General features: G+C 49.5%; 1 protein-coding gene across 5 annotated transcripts in view; it reads left to right on the plus strand.

Moving 5' to 3' along the window:
- The window catches only part of FGD5 (FYVE, RhoGEF and PH domain containing 5), a 123,596-nt gene that overhangs the window by 33,627 nt on the left and 71,437 nt on the right, over positions 1-18,532 (plus strand). For all 5 annotated transcript variants that reach the window (XR_004677838.1, XM_034997591.1, XM_034997593.1 and 2 more), the window contains exon 3: positions 17,162-17,294. Coding sequence is in view for 4 of the 5 variants with exons in the window: in XM_034997591.1 (XP_034853482.1) it covers positions 17,162-17,294 (133 nt within the window). In the remaining variant the exon portion in view is untranslated. The remainder of the gene's footprint in view (positions 1-17,161; positions 17,295-18,532) is intronic.

Here is an 18,532-nt window from a genome sequence, read left to right on the forward strand (position 1 = left end):
ATTTCTCAGTCTGACTTATTTTACTTAGTGTAATACCCTCTAGGTCCGGTCCACCCATGTCCCCACAAATGGCAAGAGTTCATTCTTTTTTATGGCTGTGTAATACTCTATTGTGTACATATACACCGTATCTGCTTTATCTACTCATCTGTTGATAGACACTCAGGTTGCTTCCATATCTTGACTAAATTGGTATGGCCACTGGGGAAGACAGCATGGAGATTCCTCAAAAAAGTAAAAATAAATATACCGTGTGGTTCAGTAATTCCACTACTGGGTATTTACCCAAAGAAAATGAAAACACTAATAAGAAGTTTTCTGACTTCCTTTGATCCTCACAGCAACTCTGAGGGTTGGAGGGAAGGAATTCTCACCTAATAGATGGAGAAACTGAGGCTCAGAAAAGAGAAGTAGCTTGCCCAGAGTTGTACAGCTAGGGCAGCTGGGATTTAAACTCCAGTCTCTTGACTCTTTTAGCTACAGTATTTCTCAAATCTTAATATGCCTTAAAAAAAAATAATAAAAATACAGGTTTCCAGGCTCTTCACCTAGAGATTCTGATCCATAGGGTCTTGGATGTGGCCCAGAAATTTGCATTTGTAACAGACTCCCTCAGGTACCCCCAGTTCATCCTTAGAGGAACACTCCCCTAACCATTCTGAAGGTAGGTGTGGCTTCTTAACTAGCTGTGTGGGGAAATCACCTCCTCCTGGATCAGGTCCATTTGGGTGGGGGCGGGGGGGCAGCCTTGGGACCTTGTAGACATTCCTGTATTTGTGTAGAGGAAAAGATGTGGAAAGTGTCCCTTTAGGGACAGCCAGCTTGGACAGGTAATATAAAGCATCTTGCTTTTCAGTCACACAGATTTGGTTTAAAACCCTGGCTACAGGGACCCCTGAGTGGCTCAGTTGATTAAGTGTGTGCCTTTGGCTCAGATCATGATCCCAGGGTCCTGGGATCGAGTCCCACATCGGGCTCCTTGCTCAGCGGCGAGTCTGCTTCTCCCTCTGCCTGCCGCTCCCCCTGCTTGTTCCCCCCCACACACACACAAATAAATAAAATCTTAAAAAAAAAATTCTGGATATATAGTTTAACAGCTATGTGGTTTAGGCTTAGTTGTGTCTTATCTCTATGCCTCAGTTTTCTCATGCTATCTCATAGACTTCTTGGGAGAACTAAATTAGGCAATGCCTATAAAGAGTTGGCATCATGTCATGCTTGAATAAAAAAGAAACCCCAGTTTCTCCTAAATAGGCCACACACATACCTGTCTTCATGGTTTTGTTCATGCTGTTTGTCCTTCCTGGAAAGTCTTTCCCTTATCTTTCCTTTTAACTAAATACTGCTGGTGTGGTCAGTTGCAATAGCCTGTGACTGGTGTCCCATTATCGTCTAAGGGGCTCAGGGAAGTCCCTACCCTGGGTTTCAGACAGGTGTCTTCCTCATCTCAGGTTCTAACTTCTGTGCCTCCTGGAATATGAGAGTGAGAGTTTTCAGAAATTCTGCCTTAGCTCACTCAGAAAATACCTAGAGCTTCTAGATTTTGTTTGGTTGGCTGGTTGGTCTTGGTTTTTTCCTTTTCTGTAACTCATGTCAACAAAATCCTCCTGGTGCCACCCCACCCCAGGCGATTTCCTTTGTAGGGGTTCTGAAAGCAGGTGGGGGTTCCTTTGCTCTATCATATGGATTGAGATGAACTGCAGGAAAGTTTTCACCCAGCTGCACTCTGAAGTCATCCTCAACTTGCTGGCCTTATCAACTCATAACTTATTTTACTCTGGGAAGTTTGACTTAAAACTAATGAGGGTAGTCAATTTAGGTTGGGAAGGGACACCCTGCCCCTCACTGGACCTTTCTGTTCTCAACAAGCCAGAGCTTGAGTACCTCTAGGGATGGGGTTCTCATCTCCCCATGCAAAGCTATGACATTGTTGTAGTTTTATCTGTTAGTTTTTCTTCCTGCTCTGGGAGGTTTGGGAAGTTTCTCTGAACCAGAAAGTCTGAGGGCAGGTGATGCAGGTAGGGTTAATGTAGCTGGATGTGAGAGAGTTTATCAAGACAGGGACCCAGACCTAGACCAGTGTTACAAGGTGGTTTTGTATCAGAAACAGCATAGTCTGGGTGGGCTCTGGAGCTGTGAGCACCCTAGCATGCCTTGTCTTGTAGAGTTTACAGTTTGAGAACTGCCTTAATACACTTTATGTTCAGATCCTGTAGAACTGAGCAAAGTTTCCTATCCCCTCTGATTAGTAGCAGAATGAACCTCAGAGTGTGGAGAGGGGCTAAGACTGGAGTTGGGGGCCAGGTGGCCCAGCGGTTAGAGGGGAAGGCTGAAGGAAAGAGGAGCTGGGCTGCTTGGAGGCCCTGTGTGGGGCTGGGTGAGAGCTCAACCCAGTCAGCCTTGTGGTTTATTTCTGTAAAGATGACTTGCTCTTATGAAATGATTACCCAGTTGATGATCCTTCCTTCCAACTTGCTTCCCATAAGACTTTTCTCCTGAATCACTAACTGTGAACAAACTCATTTAATTTGAACCTGGGTGCACAGTCTGATGTTCATGTGGAGGAAATTGTTCCAGCTGGTTTAGGGGCTCAGGGGCTCCTCCCAGGAGGCAGGGGTGGGGGAGCTGGAGGATGGGATTTGTGAGGATGGGGTTGAGGAGGAGGGTGCCACGCTGTCCTCAAGGGTTCTGTTTCCAGTTCATTGCCTCTTTTCTAGCACTTTCTTTCAGAAATGGAATTGGAAATGTTTGCAGAATGGCCTGCACGATGTGCAGTTTTCCAGCCTTCCATTGTTGTAGTCTCTGTCCTCGGCGTGTGGAAAGAAGGCTGTGCCAGCTGGCGTTGCAGCCCAGACCTCAGAACCCATATTTCAAAGCAGTTACTGGCCAAAAAAAAAAAAAAGCAGGCTTTGCTGCACAGCTCCTAAATACTTCCAGATACCCAGCCACAGGCCCCAAAAAGTGCTCACACGGCACCCCGGGTCCTGACATGCCCCCACGACGGGTCTGGAGTTAGGAACCACCACTCGGCGTCCTCTGAGGCCCACGTGGAACAAAGAGGTGTTGTCCTGCAAAGGGGAGAGTTCTAGGCATGGGGCCGGACACCCAGGTTCTGGCCCTCCATTTCTACCCTCCTAATGCGGGACCCTGGGCAGGCCGCTTCACTTCCCAGGCCTCATTTTCTTCTCTTTTTTTGAGGTGCTGGTGCCTGCCTTTACAGGTTCGTGGAGAGAATCACCTGAGATGGAAAATGCAGGGTGTAGACTGTAGGGTCTGGTGCAGATTCTAGCGTGGGGGTAAGGAAATCCTGCACAGCCCACTCGTAGAGCCTAGGGTATTATATTGGAAGGCAGCTATGCTAACCACTATACCACCAACACTAGGGTATTATATTGACTCCAGCTCCTCACAGCCTGTTTTGTCATCCATGACATGGGCTGCTAACACGCCACTTACGGGCCTGGCTCAAGGAGTAAATGAGAGATTGCAGGCAGGTGCTTGCCCAGGAGTCAGTACACAGGAGGCTCTAGGTGTAGCCGCAATATCAACACTATGCCAAGAAAGACTTTCAGAGTTTATTGCTGAAGACTAGGTTTTTGATGATTTGTTTGGGAATGCCAGTTCCAACCTTAAACACCTAACACGTCAATTTGCTTTCCTGCCTCTTGTCTTGTTTGATCCCCCAACAACCCATGAGGTAGGCAGAGCAGGGATTTTGATCAGCGTTTAATAGCTGAGGATACTGAGGCACAGAGGAGGGAAGTGGACTGGCAGAACAAAAGTCCTCTGACTCCCCAAACAACCCTTCTAGCCCTGGACTGTTTTGAGGTTGGAAATCCGACCCCCGCACACATCCCTGGTGGCCTGTGGCCTGGAGACCTGGGTCTGTCCTGGATGGAATTTTCAAGGGACATTTAAAAACTGCAATGATAACATAGAGCTGTGTTCCAGGCACTGCCCTAGGTGCTTTCTATGTATGTCAACTCACTAAATCCTCACAAAAAAAAAACAAAAACAAAACAGATTGGTATTATTATTTTCCCCATTTTACACATGAGGACAGTGAGGCACAGAAAACTTGCCCAAGGTCGCATAGCTGGTGAGTGGCAGAGAACTGGGTTTTGGAAACCCAGGTGGGGCTGGCTCCAGAGTCTGCTCCTAACCAGCATTTTCACTTCCAGGACTCAACCTGTGGCAGGCAGTGTAGACGGTGTTGGGGTATAGAGATGAGGGAGGCGTGACCCTGCATTTTGCTACAGACTTGCTGTGCAGCCTGGGGCAAACTTCTCCCCCTGCCCAAACCTCACTTTGCCCACCTTTGTCATGGGAGCATTGGATTGGCCAGCTCTAGCAAAGGGTGGCATTTCTCTGGGGTGTGGAGTGGCCCAGCCATTGTGTGGCAGGCCAGCCGGGTGTGGCCCCAGCACTGCCAAGCCCTCCCAGGGGAGGAAGTGTCGGTATTTACAGGAAATGCAGGACAAGGCCTGGGAGGTGGGTGGAGGAGGGGCAGCCAGCCTCTAGGAGCCCAGAAGATGTGTCTGGGCGCTGGTGGGAGGGCTGAGGGCGGGTGCCCCTCTTCCCACCCCAAGGACGAGACTTTTTGTTGTTGTTGAAGGGAAAGGTCCCACTTCCCAGGCAGCCTTGCCCCTCCCTGGCCTCTTCCCTCCAAGACTGCCACACCCTGCCTGCCTCCAAAACGCCAGGCCAGCTGACCCCCTCCTCCTGGGGGAGGCTCCTGGGAGCAGTGGAAAGAGCATTAAGCTGGATACCAGGAGATCTGCCTTTAGTCCTTCCCGCCCTGGACCTCAATTTCCCACACCTGTTAAATGGGCACTTGCTGCAGCCCTAACATATGTATAGCAAGCTCACTGCCTTCGTGTGGCCCGCAGTCCAGCTGTGAGAAGCAAGACGAGTAAAGACCAGGCCAGCCCCCGCTTCGGCCCTGTAACCCAGGGAGTGCAGAGTGGCTTCATTTATGCCACAGAAGTGGTCCTTAAGAAGTGTGTGTAAATGGAAATTTTGTTAAAAATACTCCCTGTATTGATTATACTGGGAGTACAGGCTATTATTTTTAAGCCTGAATAAGAATTGGAAAGGGAACTAACATTCATTGAGTCCCTGCAGGTGTCAGGCACTGGGTTGCTTTCACATACCTGATCTCACACTTGTAAGAAATAAGGATTATAGTTAGGGATGGGAGACCTGGGTTTAATCTTAGAACTGCCACTTGCTGGCTGTGTCTCCCTGAACAAATCTCCCATTACCTTGGAGCCTCCATCTCTCCTCTGTGAAATGAGGGTAATCGTATGTTATGTCCCACAGGCTTGCCTGAACCCAAGCCTCACCATTCACCCCCCTCCCCGGCCCCCACTAGCCTTCTCTGGTCTCCCAGCCTCCAGCATGTCTCCCACTGCTGTTCACAAGTGGCCAGGGTGAACTCTCCAGGGAGCAAAACTAGGCAGGTCCTTCCATGGCTAAAACCTTTCTCTGGCTCCCCGTTATTCCTGGAGCACGTGGTTCAGGTGCCTTAGCCCTGATCTGAGAGGTCTGCTGCCTTGCCAGTCTCTTCGGCCAGCTCTCCTTGCCAAGTAGTGGGTGATCCTGGTTCCCTGCACACAGGACCCAGCATTTCTCCCCGCTGTGCTTTTACATAAGCTGCCCTGGAATGTTCTCCCCTACCACTCTCTTTTCTTTGTCTCCTGCTCAACCTTCAGACTCAGCTCAGTCTCATCCTGGGCTGGAGCCCTCCTGTGACTCCCTCCTCAGCACACACACACAGGTTTAGGAGTCCTTTGTCTGAGCTCCTTCCTCACAGCACGCACCACCTCATCTCCTGTTGATCTGTCTGCTTTCCCACTAGGCTGCGAGTGCCCGAGGCGCAGATAAGAGGGTCTCGTTCACCTCTGTGTCCCCGGTGCCAGGCATGGGGTAGACCTTCAAGGAATGTGGGCTGTGTCAGGTGAGGCAGTGTGGGCACTGGGTGTCCCATCCGCCGTGCACTGCTGTACCTATGCTGGGCTGGGCCGCTCTGATTCTGGAGTGCTCCCAAGTCCACACCTATTCGGGCATGCCGGGAGGAGCCTGGCTGGAGGTGCTCTCCCCCATCCCCATGAGCCAATGAAAGCCAGCAGGTGTTAATTGAGCACCTGTTCTATGCAGAGTTCAGTGCTCTTGGCTGGCAGGAAGGAGCTCACAGTTTGGGGAGGGAGAGAAAACATGTGAAAAGCTAAGGCCATATAGCCAGAAGAGGGGTGTCCGTGGGTACAGGGGCATGTCGAGGGGAGCTGAGCCTCTTCTGTAAGCAGGTGTGGCCAGGCAGGGGCAGGCTGTGAAGCTTATGCAATCTGTGGAGTCTCTTTAAGACAAAGAATGTACAACGAAGAATATTAATCTACAGAGCCTTGAAAGGGACCCATGCGGGTGTGGGACCTGAAGCTTAAGCCTCATTAGTTTTCCAGTAGACCTGTCTCAGTGGTCAGGGAAGGCTTCCTGGAGTGGGAGGTTAGGTTGGACCTGGGTCTAGAGAGGAGAACCCATCAGCCACGGCCCTAGGCCTGACCAGTATGACGGAATCAGGTCAGCAGACATTTCCCAGGCATTGTTCCTGGAAGGCAGTCCCTGCCCTAGAGAAGCAAGACGGATTTATAGGATTTTAAAGGATCTTTTGGCAAAAGGTGGCATTTCTCTGAAAATGCTTCTTCCCTGTTCGGGGCAAAAGAGAAAGATACAGTTCAGCAAGGCCACAAGATGAGTCATGCGATGAGTGCGTGTGTGTGTGTGTGTGTGTGTGGTTGTGCATCTGGTCGGTCCAGTGGTGTTTCCCTTGCCTATATCACCTTCCCTGCTGGGTCCGAGCCTTAGTGTGTTTGTTTCTGTCTGGCTTTGTGTGATTGATTCCCTCTGTGTCCCCCATGCAGATGTCCCACGCTGGCCACACGTGACTCGTGTGTTTATGTGGGTCAGAAAAGCCCTTGCCGGGCGCCTGGGTGGCTCAGTTGGTTAAGCGACTGCCTTCGGCTCAGGTCATGATCCTGGAGTCCCGGGATCGAGTCCCGCATCGGGCTCCCTGCTCGGCGGGGAGCCTGCTTCTCCCTCTGACCCTCCCGACCCTCCCCCCTCTCATGCTCTCTCTCTGTCTCTCTCTCTCAAATAAATAAATAAAATCTTTAAAAAAAATAAAATAAAAAAAAAAAGAAAAGCCCTTGCCCTCCACCCTCCTTGTGTTGTTGCCCTGTGGACACTGTGTGTCCTGGCACTTCTCGTACATTCTCGTACCTGTCTCCCCAGCACAGAGAAGGCGACAGTGAACCAGAAGAATGAACGTGGGTCCAGCTGAGGTCCACCTGTGGTTCTGTCTGGGTTGGTGGAAGGGGGAATAGCAGAGTGGACCTTGGGGAAGTCACTTACCCTCACAGAGCCTCAGTTTCTCCAAATGAGAAGTGAGGAGGATAACGACACTCACCTCGTTAAGTGGTTGAGAGGATCGGTGGGGTACTGCCTGAGGCACGTCCAGCACACCACTCAGTGACCCTTCACTGCTGCTTCTGCAGTGTGGAAGCAGGAGAGATGAGTCTTTGGAAGGGCAGGCTCTGAACCAGGCCCCAGCTTCGCACCCCTCCCGTGTGTGCTTGCCTCCCCAGCTATGCAGTGGGCATGGTAATAACCCACAGGATACAGCGGTTGGGAAGAATTGGTGAAGTACTTGGCACATAGGAAGTAGCGCCCAAGTCACTGGCCCTACGTCTGCTACTACTGCGGCTCCCCCAGTTATTATTGGCTAGCCGCGTCCTCGTGGAAGGGAAGGGGGGGAGAAGGGGATTGTTTCTCAGACCACCATCCAAAGAAGCCGCAGAGGACCCCCCTCCTAGCTCCTGGCAGCTTCAGACGTGGTGTGCGGTTATAGAATCACAGTGTTCTTCATGAACCTCCCGCCACCACAGCCTCTCCAGCTTCCTGAGGTGGCCGCGCTGGCTCCCCTCCCTCTGCCCCTCCTGTGTTCTCACTTATTCCGAATCCCGGAGCAGAGGTGATAGGAGAACCATGTGTCCCAGTCTCCTCCTGCTCTGGGCTGGGTGCTTCGGACCGGCAGCGGTGGAGCCCATCTTCCAGGTGAGGAAACTGAGGCAATCCCAGCCACCAGCTTTCAGCATCCACTGAACCTATGGCTGAACAACAGCCACCCCACAGGGTGCTTCTTTCAACCCCTACCCCACGGCCATTCTCAAGGTAATATAAAATGAGGGCCTAATTAGTAAGAAAGCCCGTTTATCCATTAAGACTTGGCTGGCCACAGCATTCTCAGTGGTGCCAGCCCCTGCTGGTACCATTTCTACCAAAGGTGTTGAGCACCTGCTGAATAGGGAGGAATGCGGAGGCCGTCACTGACAGGCTAGTGGGGAGTCAGATAAATTAGCTGGGGTAGGATGAGTCGTTCAGCACATGTTTGTTGTGCACCCACTGTGTGCCATCATGGAAGATGCAGAGTGCACAGCAAGCTGAGGATCTCCCTCCCTGAAAGAACTGTGGCTGATGGGGAAGCTAATATGGGAACATAAATAACTGTAGTCACAAAATGTAAACTGTGATGGGAGCCCCTTCCAGCAGGAGAGGTGCAGGAGGCTTCCTGAAAGAGCTGGTGTGTGTGTAGACTTCGGGGGTGGGGGAGTAGCAAGAGGTGTGCATGGGCCAGTGAGTCGGTGGTTTGGCTGCATGTAATGGCTGAGGAAGGCAGACATGTGCAGGATTCACTAGGACAGAGTTCCTCAGCTTCGGGGAGGACCCCTTGGACATAAAGTCACAGAACGTCGTGGTGGGAAGGGCCTTTAGAGGTCCTCTAACTCCCTTTTTTACAGATGAGGAAGCTGAGGTCCAGAGAGAGGAAAGGGCCCACCCAGTGTCACACAGCAAGCTGGTCGCAGAGGTAGGACTAGAACCTGGGTCTTTGTGACCTTGAGGAACTCTGCCTGGTTAATTCAGCCCTGGCCTTTAGCTCAGGTGATTGTAGCAGGTAAAACTGCCAGGCACTGTGCTGAGCAGTTCACCCACCTCATTCACAGACATCATCGCCTAGACCCTGGGAAGGTAGGTACTGTTACCATCTCCCTTTTACAAAGGAGGAAGCTGGGCAGGTTAAGTGACTGGCCTAGGGTCATTGGGCTGACAAGTGGCAGAACCACATCCTGCCCTCAGAAGGTGAAATGTGTCCTTTAACATTATCCTTTGCTGGGGCCCCAGAGATAGTTGCAATGCTAGGGGGTCAGTGGCAGAGCCAGGCCCGTGGCCAGCAGTGTGGCTACTGCTAAGGGCCAGAAATGCAGGACTCTTCCTCTGCTGTCTTCATCCCCTTAAGTTACAGAAGGGTACTAACTGCTTCCCAAAGCTGGAACCTGAGAGATGATCACTCCGATGAGTTTGGGGCTCTGACTGATGATTTTTCTCTAGTATGTTACCTCTTTATATTAGTCTATCATTTTATGGAGCTTCTGCAGGTCTTCCAAAAGTATTAAATTTTTCCCCCTGGACCTGTGAATTTTCATGGATTATCTGAAAAGAAAGCCTTCATAGTTAACAGTTATGTTTCCCTGTGGCTAGATAAGAAAGATGTTTGTTTGGAGCAGGAGGGGGCTGAACTGGAATCAAGGAGAACAAAATTCCTTTAAAATCCCTATAAAACCACTTCAGACCCACTGGGAAGGCTAAAATTAAAAAGACAGACAATAACAAGTATTGATGAGGATGTTGAGAAATTGAAACCCTCAACATTGCCAGTGGGAATGTCAAATGGTATGGCCAAAAAACAGTCTGGCAGTTCCTCAAAATCTTAAACATAGAGTTACCATATGACCTAGCAGTTCTACTCCTATATATAGATGCAAGAGAAATGAAAACATATGTCCACATAAAAAAACTTTCACATGAATGTTCATAGAAGCACTCTTCATAATAGCCAAAAAGTGGAAGCAATCAAAATGTCTATCCATAGGTGAATGGAAAAACAAAACGTGGTACAGACTTAGAGTGCAGTATTATTTGGCCATGAAATGGAATGAGTACTGATACACGCTATACCATTGATGAACCTTGAAAACATTATGCAAAGTTAAAGCAGCTACACACAAAAGGATTGTAGGATTCCATTTATATGAAATGTCCAGAATAAGACAAATCCATAGAGACAGACAGTAAATTAGTGGTTGCCTGGAATTGGGGGCCAGTCCTATTGATTGACTACTGAATGGTATGGAGTTTCTTTTGGGGTTGATGAAAATGTTCTAAAATTAAGTAGTGATGATGATTGCATAATTCTGGGGATACACTAAAAAGCTCTGAATTGTACACTTTAAAAGAGCAAAATTTTATGATATGTGAATTATATCTCAGTAAAACTATTGTAACAAGAAAACAAATTCTTCCAAACCATTGATGCTGTATTTCAAGAAGAGGAGTGGGGATGTCAGGACTGAGAGCAAGGATGGACTTCTGTTTTTACTTAGTGAAAGATGGAAATTGAATTTTTAAAAAAGCCTCTCCTTCAATCATGTTTCTGGGAACCATTACAAGTGCTATCCCTTGGCTGACCCTGGGTGCAGGATGCATTCCCTCCAAGAGGGAACAAAGCAGAGATTCACTCCAGTGGTGTGGAGACAGATAGGCAGCTGCTTTTAGGCTGTGGGATGCATGCCATCTGGTCTCAGCACATGGCTTCACATGCCTGGGGGTCTGGTTCTCCACCTGCATTTTACAGGTGTGGAAACTGAGGCCCACCTTGACAGTCATGTAGCCCAGATCATGCATTGGGTTAGTTGTGAATCCAGGACTCCTGGGTCTCTGACCCCCATCTTAAGCAGTTTCCACTGTATCAGATGGAAGGTTCCCAGTTACAGTGCAGATGATATCTCTGTCAAAGTCTCAACGTCCCTTTGAGGCAGGGGGACATGGGAGGGGTCAATTCTGAGTGACAAGGAAGTCTCAGAGCAGAAGGTGTCACCTGGGGAAGGTCTGGAGGGATCAAGTGAACTGTGAAGGTGCCTGGAGGTGAGGGGGTGTGGGGAGTAGGCAGGGGGCAGGCTTGAATGTCTGAGGGTTTGGAAATCCCTGGTTGTGCAGCCAGCCCTTCCCTCCATCCACTTCCAAGGTCTTTCAGCTGCTCTGCTAATTAGGGTAGTCATCTTGTCTCCTCCATCTCTAACTTTCCAGCTCCCAGTGAGCAGCCCTGAAGCCCCCTGCCCTTCCTCACTGAGCTGGCAAACTTCAGAACGGTCCCAGCCTATGTCAGAGGAGCCAAAGGATGTTACATCTGCAATCTGGCCTCCTTCATACATATCATTGTACGAGCAAGGATGGAGTCTGGGGCCAGAGTGCCCACTGACAGTTTCTCAATGAGGCAAGCGTTCCTTTTTTATGAGTTATTAACCCATTCTGGCTGTGCTTAGGGTTATGGCTCTCAGTGAGTGTCACTAGGACGGGATTTAATGGGCAGAGCTGGACAGCCCTGGGCTGGGTTACAAACTGTTTGTCCCCCCACATGGATGCACATGTCCTTTTACGACTCTAGGCTGCTGGAAAAGACTGTGCTCATTTGGAGGGTCATTTAAGGTAATGAGCTCTGGGCAGCTTTAATTTATGTTGCTTTTAAAACACAGATCGACTCAGAGGGAGGATACAGCTCTGTGGAGACTAGACTGGGGGTTTAGAATTTGGCCCTTTTGTGGGCTGGCCAGAAAGGACCTACTGCATGCCAGGCAGTGGCAGCTTTCCCCTTTGTGTTCTCATTTAATCCCACAATGAACCTACATAGTCATCCCCACTTTACAGATGGGAAACAGAGAGATTGGGTGACTTGCCCAAAGTCAGAGTGACTCTGATCTGATGCCAGAGTTCCAGGCCACTTGGTCTCTAAACTTACAGTCCTGACTGCCTAACCCTTTTGCTGATTTTTCCTGGCATGTGTCATCTCCCTTGATTTACAGATTTAAAAAACACACAAAAACCGAAGGCATGGAAAGGTTAAGTAACTTGCTTGAAGTGATAGAGCTGGGATTCAAACCAATCAGCCTGACTTCTGAGCCCACCCTCTTGACTAGTACTTCTGCACTGTACTTTTTTTGAGACCAGAGATAGTGCTTTAGTCATCTTTAACTTCTCCATGTGTTAGCTCCTTGAAGTACATGCTAATTCCTATTTGTTGAATAAGTGAGAGACGGATGATTGGATGGAGATAGAAGGATGGCCAGATGGGGGGGTGAACAAATGGATGCACGGACGGATGGCTAAGTGGATGGGTGGTTGGATAGATGAATCAATGGGTGGAGGGATGGATACATGAATGGGTAAGTACATGAAAGAATATATAGATGGGTAGGTGGGTGGGTTTAGAAGGCTTTCTCATATGTAATATATTGTTATGGTCAAATAAGCTATCTGGAGACAGCATTTCAGTTATGATTATAATGGGCATTATCCATAATATCTATTTGTTCACCAGTACCTGTAGTTTAGAGTCTAAAACACAAAGGATTCTTAATAGGTATTTTTTTTTTGAATGACTGAAAAAACCGACAGGAACCATGCAGCTAAAAATACAGAGTGTCACAGCCTTTGCAAAGGACCCATCTGAGAGGTTTATGTTGACAGACTGGTGAGATGGATGGGATATGTCACGGTTCCGAGTCTGTTTCCCCAAGGGAAGAAGTGGTTACACAGGACACAAGTTCTACTAGGGCCTGTTGGAACGTTTGGGTGGAAGTTGTCAAAAACATTTCTCAGAGCTGTTTTCTTCTCTGTATTTGAAGATCAGCCTGGTAGCAAATATGAAGGATCTGTAGGGGCAGCTCTGTTGACCCTTGTGGTGTTAGAATATTTTCTTTGCTTATTAAGTGAATGACTTCTATCCAAAATCAGGTCTGTCACTACAACTTCCATTGAATCTGCAAAGGCATTGGATTATACTTGCTCTTTTATATTGTGAAAGCATATTTTTAGTGACAGTTTATCTACATTGTTGTGTTCACAATCCCTAAATAGGACAGTGAAATAAAGGAATCAGAAATATCATAACACCCAAACCTTTGTCTCCTGAATTCCATTCTAGATCTTTCTTGAAAACTGAAGTCAGAGGAAGTAGAATAAAAGATCATGGCCATATTTCTGGCCATAGCTGAGGCTGGTTTCAGATGGATGGTCGGTGGGTCAGAGTTAACTGTGTTTATCTCTGTGAGGTCTGTGGGTCTCCAATGGTGAGCAACATAATGTTAGTCAAACTGTTACGGAGTAATAATTATGTGAAGTCACATACTGTGATTTCATGGGTGTTATCACTTGGGGTGAGGTCATAGTGTTAGCATATGTTAAAAATGAGTCGACTTAAAGACAACAGTAGGTAGGGGCGCCTGGGTGGAAAGACAACAGTAAGTAGGGGCGCCTGGGTGGCTTAGTCGTTAAGTGTCTACCTTCAGCTCAGGTCGTGATCCCAGGGTCCTGGGATCGGGCACCAAATCGGGCTCCCTGCTTGACGGGAAGCCTGCTTCTCCCTCTCACGCTCCTCCTGCTTGTGTTCCCTCTCTCGCTGTGTCTTTCTCTGTCAAATAAATAAATAAAATCTTCAAAAAAAAAAAAAAGACAACAGTAGGTAAATAGTAGAACAGCTGTATGCAGCTAGAGCTGAACTGGTAATGGAGAGAGCTCCCATTTAGTGAGTTATGTGTTGGGCATGGTTCTAAGTGTCTTACATTATGTAACTCATTGAATCCTCCCAACAGCTCAGTGAATTAGGCACCCCTGAGGCTTGGTGAAGTTAAACACAGCCAGTACTGAGCTGAGACAGAATTTGAATGCAGGCAATCTGACTCAAGAGTATGAGCTCTAATCTCTGCCCATTACCACCTCTCAAACAGAAAATAAAATAATAACACAGACAATAAAAACAAAGCCCCATTTTGCCTGGTAACCTGAGACCCAGCTCCACACATTGGTGCACTGTGGGAACCTGACTGGGCCTCTGTTTTCATATCTCTAAAATGGGATCAGGCATTCTGATGAGGGAGAGGCATTCTCTGGGGCAATGTGTATTGGTCCAGATTTGCCACATGACCTTGAGCCAACCCCCCCCCCTTTCTGGGGGTTTGGCTTCCATGACAGTCTCCCCAGTGTCACCCATGGCTCTGTTTTGTGGAATCCAACCCTCTGCTGGCAACCTCAAGGCCCAAGGGCACCCACTTTTTTACATCCCAAGTCGAGCAGAGCCTCGCCCGACAGCCTGAGCTGTTGGGGCTGAATCCCAATGGCACCAGAATATCCCTGAACAATTAAGCGAGAGGGTGACACAATCAGATTGGGTTTTGAGGAGGTTTCCTCTGGCTGCTGGGTGGGGAACAGATTGGAGGCCAGCCAGGGTGGAATGGGAGAGAACAGGAAAGCCATCGTCACAGACGTCCAGGCAAGAGATGGCTTGGGCCACAGAGCTATGACAGATGCCAGTGGAGTCAGAGAAGACTTAAAGGTAAATTCGGGAGAGATTTTGTGTTCAAGTAGAAGCTGGCTATGCGAGGAAATGCTGAGATTTCCAGCTTGCTGCCTGGGAAGATGGTGATACCCTTCACCCGTGGGAGGCTTGGCTGGGAATCCTTCCCTCCACAGTGCATTTTAGAGAGGCCTGGCATCTACCTTCTTTTCCTTAATATGGAGGAAGAACCGTCCAAGGACACAGTTAACTGCTCCATCCCTCACCACTAGTAGTTATCCTCCACAGAGCATAATGGGCTCCTGCTGGGGCTTAATGTGGTCATTCCTCTTGCAGGGGGAGAAAGCCTCCACTCACTGTCTTAGGACACACACGGTGCAAATTGACTCAAGAGGCTCTAGAGGGAAGGGAGCTGGGGCTCCTCCAGGAGACTGGTCTATGCAGTCACTTTCCTGAAGGAGGCTCTGAGCTCCCTAAAGCAAGTGTGGTGTTCCCCTGACCCCCAGTGGCCCCTGGCAGTGTAGAAAGGGGCAGTGAAGGAGGTGTAGGGGGGTCCTAGGAGGGGAGGTGCTCACAAGCCTTTTTACACCTCGGCGGTGGTATAGGGCTTGCTGCAAATCCACTGTTTGCTCTCATGGTTTGAAAGAAAAGGACAACAAAGTCAATTCTGAAAAAGAAGAAAGAGGTCTGATCAGAAGGGTAGCCAGTTGGATAGTAGAGTGAATTATGGCTCAGCCCGGGTCAGGACTTAGTTTGTGTATCTGCACGCAAGAGCAGGCTACAGTTGCTGCCACACACAGTTTGTCCACGGAAGCCCAGGCAGGAGTAGGCCACCTTGTCCCTGGTGGGTCTGACCTCATGGCCCCAGTGTGGACCGGGGGATGCCTGTCCTGCTCCTGACACAGCCCCTTGTTTCTTGGGTTCCAGGTGTCCTGGAGATAGGTATCCCCGGTTCTGGCTCCTGCAGTAGTTGAGAAAGAGCTCCAAGGTGGCCCCTAGGGCCACTGTAGCCTAAGGCTCAGTTTCTCTACTCCTGATATCCCCTACCCTGGCCATGCTTCTCCCTGCGGTAAGAACAGTGTCCCTGCCCACATGAGGCCTGGGCTAACATTGGCCCAGCCACTCCAGCAATTGGACGCTCCCTCCTCTCCTCCAGTCTGTCCATCCATCCATCCATCCATCCATCCATCCATCCATCCATCCATCCATCCATCCATTATTCCTGCACCTCGTTGTGGGATTCCCAGAGGGCAGAAATAAGTATTTGATTAGAATTTAATAAGACCGGGGTACCTGGGTGGCACAGTTGGTTGACTATCTGACTCTTGGTTCAGCTCAGGTCGTGAGATTGAGCCCCACATCAGGCTCCGCGCTCAGCATGGAGTCTGCTTGAGATTCTCTCTCCCTCTGCTCCTCCTGCTCGTGCTTACTCTCTCTCTCTCAAATAAATAAACAGAATTTTTTTAAAAAAAGAATTTAATAAGACCAAATGCCTGGATTTTGAGCATGAGCAGAAATTTTGTGAGAAGTTGTCTGGGACCACATTGCCCATGGCAGGAGAGAGCTATTGAAGGTTTCCAAGTAGGAGAGGAGCGTGGCGTGATGCCTGTTGTGAAGCAACCACTCTGCTGGGTGGAGAGGGAGACCCGGAGCAGGGAGCAGAGCAAGGAGGTGGTTGTCATGGGGTTAGAGCCTCCTCCGTGGGGATAGTTTTGAAGTCAGAGAAAGGAGGGTTCTTCTACTCCAGGTTGGTTTGTCACATGCTGCTTCTCCTGGAAACTTCCCTGTGCTGTCACAGAGCTCCTTCTCCTCCTGCTCACAGCCTCAGAGAAGTCCTCTCTGACCTGTCCAAACAGTTCCCCCTTATTATTCCTTCTTCTTCACGTATCATAATTTATGCTCGTATATTCATGGTTCCTTTTTTGAAACAGGGACCGTGTCTGCTTTATTTGCCACTGTGTTACCCTCTGCCTATCTCTATGCCTGGCATAAAGCAGGCAATCAATAAACATGTATTGAATAAGTGTGGTTAATTAATTAATGGCAATGCCTAGGTCATAGTCATAGTTGTATACATATGAGTTTGTTATCTCACCTGTGCAAGCATTGATCCTCACAGCACCAGCCAAGAAAATGAAATAGGTATCATTATCCCCCAAGGTGGAAACTGATACCCTGAGTTGTGTCTTGTCCATGATCTAGCTGATGACAAGGCAGGGACCAGGGTCTAGAATGCACATCCTGGAGCGTACTGCATCACTGCATCCCTCATTCAGGCCCAGAGGACATGGCCACCTTGGGAACGGACTCTGCTGCCTGACCAGGCCAGTCCAGACTGCCGGACCAATCAGATTGAACATCTCTTGCCCTCACAGTAATTATTTGTACCCTCCAGCATCACAGCCTGCCTCATATCTAACAGAGAGACAGGTCTGTCTTAGCATGTGTAAGGGCACTTAGGCAGCAAAGAGCATGGTACATTCAGGGAACTACGAAGAGGCCAGGATGGCTGGAGTGGGAGCATGTAGGGACAGTTGGGCTTGTGTCTTACTCAGTTCTAGGTCCCCATGGAGGGCAGGCATGGAGCTTTGCACACGGAGCACTCGTTAATGGCTTGTGGCATTAATAGGGCCCCTGGTGTATTCACTTTGCCTTTGCTGGACAAGGAGCTCTGACCCTCTCTTTCCTCTGCTCTGACCCCAGCGCCTACACAGAACCTTATAAGGTCTGCCCCATCTCGGCGGCAGCCCCCAAAGAGGACCTATCATCGGATGAAGAACAGGGAAGCTCGGAGGAGGAGGAGAGTGTTCCAAGAGACCCCAGCCTCACCCACAAGGTAGGGTGCCCCGCCGTGGGCAAGGGCCCAGTGGGTTGTGGGGAGTCAGAGACGTACAGGCCGAGAAAGGACGGTGATGACCAGCGTACCCCCTGTTGGTGAGGAGGGAGCTGTTTCCCAACGGCTGGCCCCAGGTTGGATACAGAGGCCGAGTCATGGCACAGCTGAGGCTGCAGCGGTAAGAAGCATGAGGAGACACGGGGCCCTGCACTGGTGATGCGGGGTGAATGCTCCTGCTGACTTCTGGGTCTCAGGAAGTTTGGGGCTTCCCAGAGCCCTTGGGGATGAAGTGAAATAGAACTGGTTTGGATCAAGACAGACCTGGATTCTAATAACCTCAGGCATCTGGACCTCAGTTTCCTCATCTGTGAAGTGGGAATCATGAGGACAGTTAAGGGAAGTGTGTGAGTTTCATTAACTGAAGGCAGTTTTGGAATGAAAGTTGGTTTCCCATACCCTGCGGTGGTGCTTAGGGGCTGAGAGAAGAGCTGTTGTTTGTCTGGAGGCAGACGGTGAGTTGGGTCCCTGGTGTAGGGACCAAGTCACAGTGGCAGCCCAGACCTCTTAGTGGGCACTGGGGCATGGTGATAATTATATATGCTCGCCTAGGGTGCATGGGAGCCTGTGCCTCACTTCCACTCGCTGGCTTATTGTAGTCCTTCCACACACTGCTTCTTGGAGCTTGGGTTTGTCCCGAAACAGAGAAGTGAAGAACTTGCCCAGGATCATACGGCTGTTACTCCGTGTCATCCAGCAAACACCATGAGGTGCTGGGGGCCAGGAATTTAGACCCCGAGGGACACCCCAGCTGCAGGGAGACAGGCTAGGAAGGTTGAGACCAGCTTGACATTTCCCCCACCCCATCTTCTGGGCCCCACCTGTCTGCAGAGGAGTAGCTGGGGAGGCCAAGGAGCATCACCTCCTACCTGACTAGCCTCCTTCGGGCACCTCATCTGGTGTCTGTCTCCCACTCTTTGTCATCCTCTCCTTCCAAGGCTGGCATAGGCGTATCACGTTGATTAAAGACTGCTCCTGTGAAGCGCTCAGCAGAAGTGCCTGGCACTTGCCAAGCTTTGTCTAAATGGTCAGGTCTTTCATTTTGTTTTCATACCCTTGATTTCAGTTCATTTATCTCTCTGCTCAGGGTCTTCATAAAGTTCCCCCCCCCCCCCAGGGCTGTGGGAATGCTGAAAGGGGTTTTCCCACCCAGCTCCTCTTCAGTCCTTCGCCCGTGTGGC

Source organism: Mirounga leonina, unplaced genomic scaffold (assembly GCF_011800145.1).
Source record: "Mirounga leonina isolate KUSES-001 unplaced genomic scaffold, KU_Mleo_1.0 Mir_94, whole genome shotgun sequence".
Lineage (NCBI taxonomy): Eukaryota > Metazoa > Chordata > Mammalia > Carnivora > Phocidae > Mirounga > Mirounga leonina.